Below are 13,994 nucleotides of genomic sequence, written 5' to 3'. Positions count from 1 at the left end.
GCAACTTAGCTACTCAATAAATGTTCATTAAATTAATTTTAAGAGAGTTCTTTTTTGGCTCACTTTTTCCCCTTCCCTTCTATCTACACTCTCCTCCCTTCTCCTCTTTCCCATTTCACTGTTTTCTTCCCTTCTAGTTCAAACTGTATGGAAGTCAACAATAAAGTTTGGATTTCTAGGAAGACTTGAGTTAAAGTGAAATGTGATGGTGTCACTTCTTCATCGGCTGTTATCTTTATACTTATTTAACCACTTAGACTTTCTTTGAGACCCTGCTTATACACCACTTAAATCTATAAAACCTTTTCCAGAAAACCTCAGCCACATAAATAATTGTGCGTTTGTTTCTCACAGAATCTAACAGTGTTGAACACTTAAGTATTCATTAAATAGCATCCGTACAAAAATATACTTTCAAAAACTCAAGAAAATGTTCTCGTCAGTTTTCTTTATCAAATTGAATATTAAGTCTTTTAGAGTAATAATATGAAGATCAGAAATGCAGAGTTAAAATTCTAGGAGTTTCTGCCTATGGCAAGCAAAAGGTATTACATCATGTAACTTGATAAGGTCATACAACATTGGTCTACAATTATACTGTGCCAAGTAAAAGGCATCTGGTTTTAATGCTGTTGCTGTGGGCCTCTGATTATTCCCTCCTGTATTACTGTTCTGCACAACTTGTGGCCTCCTATGGTGAAAGTATGGAAACAGAGGAAGATATAAAATCTTGACAGTCTAGTCATGGTAAAATCATGATCAAGGCACACTAACAAATGAACTGAAATACAATTCCATTTCTGCATCTTCTTGGTATGCAAAAAGGAGGCAGCCTAGAAGCAGTGGGTTACAGGCCAATTGTCATGAGTTATATGAATGCCTTTTAAGATTCTCACTAAGAAAAGATCTGCCCTCACCACAACCCACCAGCATAACCCTGGTTGTCCATGGCATCTGCAACCTTCCCCATGATCAAGGTCTGTGGACTGATGCACCATATTTGTGGGTTTTTGTAGCAGACCAAACTTTAGTCAGAAATCCCAAAACTGCCTTCAGATCTGTACTTTTAATCTGAATTCAGAGGAACATGATTTAGAAATGGAAAGAAGCAGTCAACCAATTATAGTTAATAAGGCTCTGATGGCTGCCACAATATTGTAAGCCAAAGAATTTTAATGGTAGTGTCCGTTTTCATAATTGAACACAAAGCAGAGATAAGAGTATGGTTCCTGGAATTTTTGGAAGCTACTGTCTGGAGAAGTTGGAACTTGTGTTACCCCTTGGGCTGCTGCTTTGGTTGGATGGAAAATTGCAATGTGGTCCATTAAAGTGACAGAAGCCACTGGAAAAAAATACAATTCTGTATTAAGTTAACATATATATTTGTTTGTCTCTCTGTGACCAAGAACAGTGGCTGATTCTGTAACAGTCTCTGAATAACTCTAAGCTCTGAGCTACACAGAGTCACCCATTCTAAGATACAGATGAAATATAATCAGGTCCAAACTTCAAAAGTTTCAGGCTCCAATTCCACCCATTACTTTCATTTCCATTTGAACTATTCCCATTTCAATTGTATCAATTTCCTCTTTTCTTTCCTTTTGTAATGAGGTTTCCATACACCTCATTGTCTTGACAGATCTCTTTTGAGTAAAACCCTTCAAATGTAATGCCTAACTATACATGATATTATAAATGTATAACTACAACAGAGGACAGCGAGTATTTTTCCCCTGTTTTATAAATACTCTTTGGTACCACAAATTGCAGTAATCAAAACAAAGAGGAAGCACTTCAAATGATTTTTACAATATTGCATGGTCATGATTGTTAGGGCTCTATTTTGTCTTTGTTCTCGAAAGATATATTCAATGGGTATAGAACTTTGGGGGAGAAGATAAGGGCTGAAAATCTCATAAATTTTGTGAAAGACACAAATTTACATTTTCAGACATCTCAGCGAAACCCAAACAGAATAAATAGGAAGAAAATCACATCTAAACGCAGTATAATCAAATTGCTGAAAATCAAAGATAAAAATGGAAACCCAAAAGGGAACCCATTATATACAGGAAAACAATGATTTGAAAGACTGCTATCTTCTCAAAACAAAGAATGGAGGTCAAAATATAGTGAATATCCTTAAAGTACTGAAAGAAAAATCTGTCAACCCAAAATTCTATACCCACTGAAAATGTCTTTCAAGAACAAAAGCAAAATAGACACATTTCTAGGTAAAAGACAAGATCAGGTGCTTTCAGAGTGGTATAGCCTTAGACGTGGGAAAAACAAAAGTAAGAGGACTTGTTGGGGCACATAGGTGGCCCAGTCGGTTTAAGCTTCTAACTCTTGGTTTTGGCTCAGGTCATGATCTCATAGTCATGAGATCCCACATGATCCCTCCCACATGCTCTCTCTCTCACTCTCAAATAATAAATAAATTTTTTAAAAAATTAAAAAAAAAAAAAGAGGACTCGTCTACAGCAAACATGGATTGCAAGAAATAGTAAAGAAATTTCTTTAAGCTGAAAGGAAATGACACCAGATGGAAACTTACTGATAAATATCAGGGTAAGTAAGACAATTATTTTCTTCTTAATTTTTAAAAGCACAATAATTAAGGGAAAAAACATATTTTTTTTTGTCTTGTGGTCTTGTGTCTTGTGTAATATATATAATGTATATATGTGTAACATGTATGACAGAATAAAGGTGAGTGGTGGGGAAGAGGGGAACAGTGGAACTATATGAGTGCAAGGTTTTTACATTTTATGTGAAGTGGTGCAGTATTAATGCTAAACAGATTATTAAAAGGAATCCCTAGAGCAACTATATATCTAAAAAATACAAAGAGGTATAGGTAAAAGGCCATTAGGTAAATTAAAATCAAAATCTAAAAAAAAACCCCAAGTAATCCAAAATAAGCCAGGAAAAGATAAGCCGTGAAGGAATGAGCCCAGAGCGTGGTGCTGAAAGTGCTTACAAATTTTAAGAGCAGTGAAATCGAGCAGGCTGTGCAGTCACTGGACAGAAATGACACTGACTTGCTAATGAAGTACATTTATAAAGGCCCACAGAAAACAGCAGTACAGTGTTATTCCAGTGGCATGAAAAGGTATTAGCAGTAGGAGGATGAGGCTCCATTATAAGAGTTCTTACAGCAAGAAAGACTGTTTAAAAAAACAAAAAAACAACCAAAAAATGACTCATGTGACCTTGAGGAGAATTTTGGATGCACAGGCTGATGAAGAAGGGACTGACAATGGGCCACCTTCCTAGGGACTCCCAGCTAAACTATTTCAGGACATGCATCGGCTGAAGTGTATTTTATTTTCAAGGTGGAGGGAGAAATCGTCTGTTTCCTAAATCCTTTGCAAGATCTGATAGTCTATGCCTTTGTCCACGAGTAACACAGAACTGACATAACTGTCTACTGGAGTGGCTGGCTAGCATTGGTTACGTGTACTTGTGGGCTCTGCCTATTTAAAATGGGGGAGGGACGATGTGGGCAGGTACAGATCTAAGGGCTGTGGTAAAAGGGAGAGCTTATTTTTTTTGAAGTAGTAAAACTTCAAGGGTTTGTGCAGACATCCCATCTTCCCAGAGAAGACGGCCTCTCTTGGGTTCATTGAAAAGTACCTGCTGTATCAGTAAAGGTCTTGGCTTATTAGGAAGGAAGGAAGGAAGGAAGGAAGGAAGGAAGGAAGGAAGGAAAGAAAGAAGGAAGGAAAAGAGAAAAAAAGAAAAGAAAGGGAGAAAGAAAAAGGAAAAAAAGAAAAGGAAGGAAGGAAGGAAGGAAGGAAGGAAGGAAGGAAGGAAGGAAGAAAGGAAGATGGCTTTTACATAGCTGTTTCAGCTCAGTAACTTTTGGTGTTGGCCAGGTAATTCTTACCTGTACCTCAGCTTGCCGTTCTCTTTTGACGTTAAGTAGCTGTTTTTGAAGAGATCTTATCTGTTTTCTTCCTTTTTCCTCCCTAGAAGAATTAAGAATGATTTGTTTAGAGAGGTGTTACTCAAACTCTAGTGTGCACAAGGATCAACACTAATCTTAAAAAACAGATTTCTGGGCTCTACCCCAGAGATTCTGATTCAGTAGGTCCAGGATGGGGTCCTGGGATTTGCATTTCTAACAAGCTCTCAGATGTTGCTAATGGTACCGGTCCATGGAACACATGTTTAGTAACACTTTACAAAAGACTGTGATTTGTTTTAGTAAACCAGAGGAGGATGTTTCTGGTTTATGTGTTGGATCTAAAAGAGCTACTGCTGAGAAAAAGCTAAGTGGAGGAGGAACAGGAAGAGGAAAAAGAAGAATCCTTTCTATTCTGAACACTTCCCATATCCTTGCCTCACAATAACCTTAGAAGGTAGTCTCTATCATTCTCCCTATTTTACAGAGGAGGAAAGTGTGGCTTACAGGGCTGAGGTAACTGGCTGTGGTGAACATTAGAATGTGCCTTACAGATAGATCTCCAACTACAGGGAGTATAAGTGAAAAGGGTCCCAGTTCTAGGCCCTGAAATCCTTCATTATGTGTGCTCTAAGGCCACACTGCCCACTGACTGCTCCCTGCCAGTGTTTGAGTTGGCAGGGATACTAAGTCAGGCCCTTCCTGGGAGACCTGAGACTTGTCTGATGGTTGTTGACTTTACTTCAAGGACCCACAATGACCTTGCCAAACCATCCTTAGAATGCAAGGCATTTTCTTCCACCTAACCTTCCCTCTCCTTCACTTGGGGTCAGTTCAGCATTGAGTCTAAAGATTCCCTCCACATTTTCTCTCCCACAGGTGTTTCCCCTGATAAAATTTTCACATGAGTAATATCATCTTGGCATCTCTAAGAAGACATGACTGACACACTTGCCAAGGTCACACTCATGGTAGATGGCAAAGGAGGATTCAAATTCAGTACCTATCCAAATGAGAACTTAACTACTTTATGTTAACTATTTGTGCTCTGAAACAGAATTCTGCTTATCTCCAGTATTCCCACTATTTAGGTTTAGAGAAAAACAAAATAACAAAACAATGTAAGAACAAACAAAACAGGTTGCACCTGGGTGGCTCAGTCAGTTGAGCATCTAACTCTTGATTTCCGCTCAGGTCAGTCCCAGGGTTGTGGGATCGAGCCCCTTCGTGGGGCTCTGTGCTGAATGTGGAGCCTGCTTAAGATTCTTTCTCTCTCCCTCGGCCCCTCTCCCCCACTCGCATGCTCTCTAACAAAAATTTTTTTTTAATTTTTAAAAAGAATAAAACAATATAAGAATAAACAAAACAAAACAAAAACTGTCTTAGCTCAGGCTGCCAATACAAAAATATCAGACCGGATGGCTTATAAATAACAGAATTCATTTCTCACAGTTCTGGAGGCTGTGAAGTCCAAGATCAAGGCACCATCATATTCGGTATCTGGTGAGAACCTGTTTCCTGATTCACAGATGGTCATTTTCACTTGCATCTTTATATGATCGAAGGGGAGAGGAAATTCTTTGGGGTCTCTTTTATATAGACATTAATATCATGGTACCTAATCACCTCCCAAAAGTCTGACCTAATATCATTACATTGAGAAGCAAGGGTGCGGTACGCAAACATTCAATCTGTGGCCACAACTAAAACAACCTTACCACTAAATAGCATCTAGATAAGCATTCCTACTCAGGAATGTTTATAAAGCATGTACTTAACTAGAATTTTGAGACTGGGATTGTCATTGCCAAAGCAAACTATAGATTATGTACTTACCATTTATAGATTACGAGAAACAGGTAAGAAAGATACAAAATGTTTATCCCTACTAATAAATGCAGAACCCCAAGGGCAGATTCAGTTAAAAAAACAAATGTCATTTATGATGGAAACTAGAAATTAGTGGAGTAGTGCCTTCAAAATTATGAGAGAAAATGATTTTCAGTCTAAAAATATATACCCAGTCAAATTACTAACAAAGTATGAGGAAAAAAACATATTTCACACATTTAAGATCTTAATATATTTAACTTCCATGCACCCTTTGTTCAAGAAGTTACAGAAACATATGCTTCAAGGGCGCCTGGTGGTTCAGTCAGTTAAGTGTTCGACTTTGGCTCAAGTCATGATCTCACAGTTTGTGGGCTCAAGCCCCACGTCAGGCTCTGTGCTGACAGCTCAGAGCCTGGAGCCTCTTCAAATTCGGTGTCTCCCTCTCTCTGTTCCCCCCTGCTTGCATTCTGTCTCTCTCTCAAAAATAAATAAGAGATTAAAAAAAAAAAAGACATGCTCCAACAAAATGAGGGATTAACACAAAAAAAGAGGAAGAATGGGAGTCTAGAAAACAGGATCAAAAGGAAATCTCAGGATATGAAGGCAAGGCCCAGTACCATAGCAATGCTGCAGGCCCTGGGAGCAATGGCAACAAATAAGAGAAAAAGAACAGAAGAAAGTCTCAAAGTGGGGGGAAAAAGGGAAGACTTAATGTGTATGACTACACTTAGAGAGCTTTCTGTTGAAGAGTTGGGTGCTGGATTCGGAACAGAAATGTCAAAACAGGCAAACAAAAAAATGGCAAAATTTAACTCCAGGAGAAAAAAAGCTATTTAAGAAAGAAAATTTAATCATTATATATACTGTGTGTCCCACCTATGAACTATTTACACACCATCATCATCATCATCATCATCATCATCAAAACATTAAGTATTAATTCAACCAAAAATTGGGCTCTAACTATTCTATGGGCATATAAAAAACTCAATAGATTACATCTAAAATTATATTCCCGGCATCCAACTCTTGATATCTTGATATGGGCTCAGGTCTTGCAGTTGTGACATCAAGCCCCATGCTGGGCTCTGTGCTGAACAGAGCCTGCTTGAGATTCTCCCTTCCTCTCTCTCTCTGACCCTCCCCTGCTCACGTGCACATGCACGTGTGCTCTCTCTCTAAAAATAAATACACTTTAAAAAGTAAAATAAAAATTCTATTTCCACTAGTGTTGTTTACCATAAAGAAGAAAATGGGCCAGCGTGAGAAATAAAAAAATGGTATACTACTAATTTGAATGTAAATATTTCTTATATGTTTATTGGCCTGCTATGTGTCCCCTTCAGTGAACTGTCTTTTCCTATCATTTTAGATATGCCATAGCAAAGGATGTCTCACCTCTCTGGATCAGACTACACTTTAATTCATCATCATGATGAAAAGAAATTTCAGCACACTATGAGACCAGTTAGCCCAGTTTCTTTTCTCTATCAAAAGCAATGCCCAATTAAAACAGCAATGATACCACTCACTGAATAGAATGTCAGAAATCCAAAAGATTTACAACAACAAATAATGCCAAGGATGTGGAGCAATACGAACTCTTCATTCATTGTTGGTGAGCATGCAAGAGTCAGTTTGGCAGCTTCTTAACAAAACTAACCATACTCTTATCATAACAACCCAGCAGTTATGCTCCTTGATATTTCCTCAAATGAGTTAAACATTTACGTCCACACAAAAACCTGTACATAGATGTTTACAGCAGTTTTATTCAATAATTGCCCAAACTTGGAAGCAAACAAGTTATCCTTCAGTATGTGAACAGATAAACTGTGGTATATTCAGACAATAAAATACTATTCTGGGGACACCTGCGTGGCTCAATCTGCTGAGCTTCTAACTATAGATTTCAGCTCAGCTCATGATCCCAGGGTTGTGGGATTAAGCCCCACGTCTGGCGCTGTGCTGAGTGTGGAGGCTTCTTGGGATTCTCTCTCTCTCCCTTTGCCCCTCTCCCCGGCTCCCACTCTCTCTCTAAAATTAAAAAATATATACACTGGCTGGGAAGATGGAGGCATAGGAGGACGTTGGGCTTACCGCGTCCTGCGGATCACTTAGATTCCACCCACACCTGCTTAAATAGCCCAGGAAACCACCAGAAGACTACCAGAACGGATTCTCTGGAGCCAAGCGTAGATGAAAGGCCCACAAAAGAGGGTAGGAAGGGCAGAGAGGTGGTGCACACTACGCAGACTGGCGGGAGGGAGCTGGAGTGGGGGACAGCCTGCCAGCAAAGCAGAGCCCCCGAGTCTGGCTTGCAAAAGTGGAGGGGCCAGAGGGCATGTGTTCAGACAGCAAGTGGGACTTAACATCTGGAAGATTATAAGCTAACAGCTCTGCCCGGAGAGTGGGAGGGCTGGAGGACAACGGGAGGGAGAGTTGCCGAGCCCTGGACGACAGAGCGCAGCTTGGCGGAGAACAAAGGCGCTCGCCAGCGCCATCTCCCTCACCCATCCCCCAGCCAAAATCCCAAAGGGAACCAGTTCCTGTCAGGGAACTTGCTTGCACCACGCAAACACCCAATGCTGTGCTTCTGCAGATCCGTCCCTCTGGTGGCGGGTCTGACTCCCTCCCGGTGCCACAGGGCCCCTACTGAAGCGGATCACCTAAGGAAAAGCAAGCTGAGCCTGCCCCTCCCGCCCCTGTGCACCTTGCCGATCCACCCCAGCTAATACGCCAGATCCCCAGCACCACTAGCCTGGCAGTGTGCAAGTAGCCCAGAGGGGCCATGCCACCCCACAGTGAATCCCACCCCTAGGAGAAGGGAACAGAGGTACACACCAGTCTGACTGTGGCCCCAGCGGTGGGCTGGGGGCAGACATCAGGTCTGACTGCGGCCCCGCCCACCAACACAAGTTATTCAAGACAGCACAGGGGAAGTGGCCCACAGTTCCGCACCACTCCAGGGACTATCCAAAATGATGAAACGGAAGAATGCCCCTCAAAAAAACCTCCAGGAAATAACGACAGTAATGAACTAATCAAAAACGATTTAAACAATATAACAGAAAGTAAATTTAGAATAATAGTCATAAAATTAATCGCTGGGCTTGAAAACAGTATAAAGAACAGCAAAGAATCTATTGCTACAGAGATCAAGGGACTAAGGAACAGCCGGGAGGAGCTAAAAAATGCTATTAATGAGCTGCAAAATAAAACGGAGACGACCACAGCTTGGATTGAAGAGGCACAGGAGAGAATAGAGGAACTAGAAGATAAAATTATGGAAAAAGAAGAAGCTGAGAAAAAGAGAGATAAAAAAATCCAGGAGTATGAGGGGAAAATTAGAGAACTAAGTGATGCACTAAAGAGAAATAATCTACGCATAATTGGTATTCCAGAGGAGGAAGAGAGAGGGAAAGGTGCTGAAGGTGTACTTGAAGAAATAATAGCTGAGAACTTCCCTGATCTGGGGAAGGAAAAAGGCATTGAAATCCAAGAGGCACAGAGAACTCCCTTCAGACATAACCTGAATCGATCTGCACGACATATCATAGTGAAACTGGCAAAATACAAGGATAAAGAGAAAATTCTGAAAGCAGCCAGGGATAAACGTGCTCTAACATATAAAGGGAAACCGATAAGACTCGTGATGGATCTCTCTACTGAAACTTGGCAGGCCAGAAAGGAATGGCAGGAAATCTTCAATGTGATCAACAGAAAAAAAATATGCAGCCGAGAATCCTTTATCCACCAAATCTGTCATTTAGAATAGAAGGAGAGATAAAGGTCTTCCCAAACAAACATAAACTGAAGGAATTCATCACCACTAAACCAGCCCTACAAGAGATCCTAAGGGGGATTCTGTGAGACAAAGTACCAGAGACATTGCTACAAGCATGAAACCTACAGACATCACACTGAATGTAAATGGACTAACTGCGCCAACCAAAAGACATAGGGTATCAGAATGGATAAAAAAACAACCCATCTATTTGCTGTCTACAAGAGACTCATTTTAGACCTGAGGACACCTTCAGATTAAAGTGAGGGGATGGAGAACTATCTTTCATGCTACTGGAAGTCAAAAGAGAGCTGGAGTAGCCATACTTATATCAGACAAACTAGACTTTAAATTAAGGCTGTAACAAGAGATGAAGAAGGGCATTATATAATAGTTACAGGGTCTATCCATCAGGAAGAGCTAACAATTATAAATGTCTATGCACCGAATACAGGAGCCCCCAAATATATAAAACAATTACTCACAAACGTAAGCAACCTTATTGATAAGAATGTGGTAATTGCAGGGGACTTTAACACCCCACTTACAACAATGGATAGATCATCTAGACACATGGTCAATAAAGAAACAAGGGCCCTGAATGATACATTGGATCAGATGGACTTGACAGATATATTTAGAACTCTGCATCCCAAAGCAACAGAATAATACTTTCTTCTCGAGTGCACATGGAACATTCTCCAAGATAGATCACATATTGGGTCACAAAACAGTCCTTCATAAGTATACAAGAATTGAGATCATACCATGCACACTTTCGGACCACAATGCTATGAAGCTTGAAATCAACCACAGGAAAAAGTCTGGAAAACCTCCAAAACCATGGAGGTTAAAGAACATCCTACTAAAGAATGAATGGGTCAACCAGGCAATTAGAGAAGAAATTAAAAAATATATGGAAACAAACGAAAATGAAAATACAACAATCCAAACGCTTTGGGATGCAGCGAAGGCAGTCCTGAGAGGAAAATACACTGCAATCCAGGCCTATCTCAAGAAACAAGAAAAATCCCAAATACAAAATCTAACAGAACACCTAAAGGAAATAGAAGCAGAACAGCAAAGACACCCTAAACCCAGCAGAAGAAGAGAAATAATAAATATTAGAGCAGAAATAAACAATATAGAATCTAAAAAAACTGCAGAGCAGATCAATGAAACCAAGAGTTGGTTTTTCGAAAAAATAAACAAAATTGATAAACCTCTAGCCAGGCTTCTCAAAAAGAAAAGGGAGATGACCCAAATAGATAAAATCATGAATGAAAATGGAATTATTACAACCAATCCCTCAGAAATACAAGCAATTATCAGGGAATACTATGAAAAACTATATGCCAACAAACTGGACAACCTGGAAGAAATGGACAAATTCCTAAACACGCACACACTTCCAAAACTCAATCAGGAGGAAATAGAAAGCTTGAATAGACCCATAACCAGCGAAGAAGTTGAATCAGTTATCAAAAATCTCCCAACAAATAAGAGTCCAGGACCAGATGGCTTCCCAGGGGAGTTCTACCAGACGTTTAAAGCAGAGATAATACCTATCCTTCTCAAGCTATTCCAAAAATAGAAAGGGAAGGAAAACTTCCAGACTCATTCTATGAAGCCAGTATTACTTGGATTCCTAAACCAGACAGAGACCCAGTAAAAAAAGAGAACTACAGGCCAATATCCCTGATGAATATGGATGCAAAAATTCTCAATAAGATACTAGCAAATCGAATTCAACAGCTTATAAAAAGAATTATTCACCATGATCAAGTGGGATTCATTCCTGTGATGCAGGGCTGGTTCAACATTCACAAATCAATCAACGTGATACATCACATTAATAAAAGAAAAGGTAAGAACCATATGATGCTGTCAATCGATGCAGAAAAAGCACTTGACAAAATTCAGCATCCTTTCTTTATAAAAACCCTCGAGAAAGTCGGGATAGAAGGAACATACTTAAACATCATAGAAGCCATTTATGAAAAGCCCACAGCTAATATCATCCTCAGTGGGGAAGAACTGAGAGCTTTCCCCCTGAGATCAGGAACACGACAGGGATGTCCACTAGCACCGCTGTTGTTTAACACAGTGTTGGAAGTGTTAGCATCAGCAATCAGACAACAAAAGGAAATCAAAGGCATCAAAATTGTCAAAGATGAAGTCAAGCTTTCACTTTTTGCAGATGACATGATATTATACATGGAAAATCTGATAGACTCCACCAAAAGTCTGCTAGAACTGATACATGAGTTCAGCAAAGTCGCAGGATACAAAATCAATGTACAGAAATCAGTTGCGTTCTTATACACTAATAATGAAGCAACAGAAAGACAAATAAAGAAACTGATCCCATTCACAGTTGCACCAAGAAGCATAAAATACCTAGGAATAAATCTAACCAAAGATGTAAAAGATATGTATGCTGAAAACTATAGAAAGCTTATGAAGGAAATTGAAGAAGATATAAAGAAATGGAAAAACATTCGTGCTCATGGGTTGGAAGAATAAATATTGTCAAAATGTCAATACTACCCAAAGCTATCTACACATTCAATGCAATCCCAGTCAAAATTGCACCAGCATTCTTCTCAAAGCTAGAACAAGCAATCCTAAAATTCATATGGAACCTAAATGCCAAAGGCCCCAAATGGCCAAAGTAATCTTGAAGAAGAAGACCAAAGCAGGAGGCATCACAATCCCAGACTTTAGCCTCTACTACAAAACTGTAATCATCAATACAGCATGGTATTGGCACAAAAACAGACACATAGACCAATGGAATAGAATAGAAACCCCAGAACTAGACCCACAAAAGTATGGCCAACTAGTCTTTGACAAAGCAGGAAAGAATATCCAATGGAAAAAAGACAGTCTCTTTAACAAATGGTGCTGGGAGAAATGGACAGCAACATGCAGAAGGTTGAAACTAGACCACTTTCTTACACCATTCACAAAAATAAACGCAAAATGGATAAAGGACCTGAATGTGAGACAGGAAACCATCAAAACCCTAGAGGAGAAAGCAGGAAAAGACCTCTCTGACCTCAGCCGTAGCAATTTCTTACTTGACACATCCCCAAAGGCAAGGGAATTAAAAGCAAAAATGAACTATTGGGACCTCATCAAGATAAAAAGCTTCTGCACAGCACAGGAAACAACCAACAAAACTAAAAGGCAACCAATGGAATGGGAAAAGATATTTGCAAATGACATATCGGACAAAGGGCTAGTATCCAAAATCTATAAAGAGCTCATCAAACTCCACACCCAAAAAACAAATAATCCAGTGAAGAAATGGGCAGAAAACATGAATAGACACTTCTCTAAAGAAGACATCCAGATGGCCAACAGGCACATGAAAAGATGCTCAACATTGCTCCTCATCAGGGAAATACAAATCAAAACCACACTCAGGTATCACCTCACACCAGTCAGAGTGGCCAAAATGAACAAATCAGGATACTATAGATGCTGGAGAGGATGTGGAGAAACGGGAACCCTCTTGCACTGTTGGTGGGAATGCAAACTAGTGCAGCCACTCTGGAAACAGTGTGGAGGTTCCTCAAAAAATTAAAAATAGGCCTACCCTATGACCCAGCAGTAGCACTGCTAGGAATTTACCCAAGGGATACAGGAGTACTGATGCATAGGGGCACTTGTACCCCAATGTTTCTAGCAGCACTCTCAACAATAGCCAAATTGTGGAAAGAGCCTAAATGTCCATCAACTGATGAATGGATAAAAAAAATTGTGGTATATACACAATGGAGTACTATGTGGCAATGAGAAAGAATGAAATATGGCCTTTGTAGCAACGTGGATGGAACTGGAGAGTGTGATGCTAAGTGAAATAAGCCATACAGAGAAAGACCGATACCATATGTTTTCACTCTTATGTGGATCCTGAAAAACTTAACAGGAACCCATGGGGGAGGGGAAGGAAAAAAAAAAAAAGGAGAGGTTAGAGTGGGAGAGAGCAAAAGCATAAAAGACTTTTAAAAACTGAGAATAAACTGAGGACTGATGGGGGTGGGAGGGAGGGGAGGGTGGATGATGGGTACTGAAGAGGGCACCTTTTGGGATGAGCACTGGGTGTTGTATGGAAACCAATTTGACAATAAATTTCATATATTAAAAATAAATAAATAAAATAAATAAATAAAATTAAAAAAGAAAGTTGTTCAAGTTAAAAAAATAAAAAAATAATAAAATTAAAAGTATATATATATTATTTCGTGCTAACAAAGGAAAATGACCTGTCAAGCATGACAAGACATGGAAGAATCCTAAATGCGTAATACTAAGTGGAAGAAGCCAATCTGAAAAGGCTATGTGCTGTATGATTTCAACACATGACATTCTGAAGAAGGCAAAACTATGAAGACAGTAGAAAAATCAGTGGTTGCCAGGGGCTCAGGGAGAGGGTAGGAAGGATTAATAGGTAGA

The 13,994-nt window shown here is 39.7% G+C and overlaps 2 protein-coding genes across 6 annotated transcripts in view; one reads left to right on the top strand and one right to left on the bottom strand.

Annotated features, from left to right (window-relative positions):
• The window catches only part of LRCH3 (leucine rich repeats and calponin homology domain containing 3), a 148,265-nt gene extending 140,651 nt beyond the window's left edge, over positions 1-7,614 (top strand). For 2 of the 3 annotated variants that reach the window (XR_006718382.1, XR_006718380.1), the window contains one exon: positions 7,116-7,614. The gene's annotated coding sequence lies outside the window, so the exon portion shown is untranslated. Of the gene's footprint in view, positions 1-137; positions 190-7,115 lie in introns of those variants that run through there. The other variant, XR_006718381.1, reaches the window with a different exon arrangement.
• The window catches only part of IQCG (IQ motif containing G), a 55,941-nt gene that overhangs the window by 19,953 nt on the left and 21,994 nt on the right, over positions 1-13,994 (bottom strand). For all 3 annotated transcript variants that reach the window (XM_045502402.1, XM_045502403.1, XM_045502401.1), the window contains one exon: positions 3,893-3,974. In XM_045502402.1, coding sequence (XP_045358358.1) covers positions 3,893-3,974 — 82 coding nt within the window. The remainder of the gene's footprint in view (positions 1-3,892; positions 3,975-13,994) is intronic.

This window comes from Leopardus geoffroyi, chromosome C2 (assembly GCF_018350155.1).
Source record: "Leopardus geoffroyi isolate Oge1 chromosome C2, O.geoffroyi_Oge1_pat1.0, whole genome shotgun sequence".
Classification (NCBI taxonomy): domain Eukaryota; kingdom Metazoa; phylum Chordata; class Mammalia; order Carnivora; family Felidae; genus Leopardus; species Leopardus geoffroyi.
The sequence above is the reverse complement of the archived record's forward strand: the minus strand, read 5'-3'. Positions and strand labels throughout refer to the sequence as shown.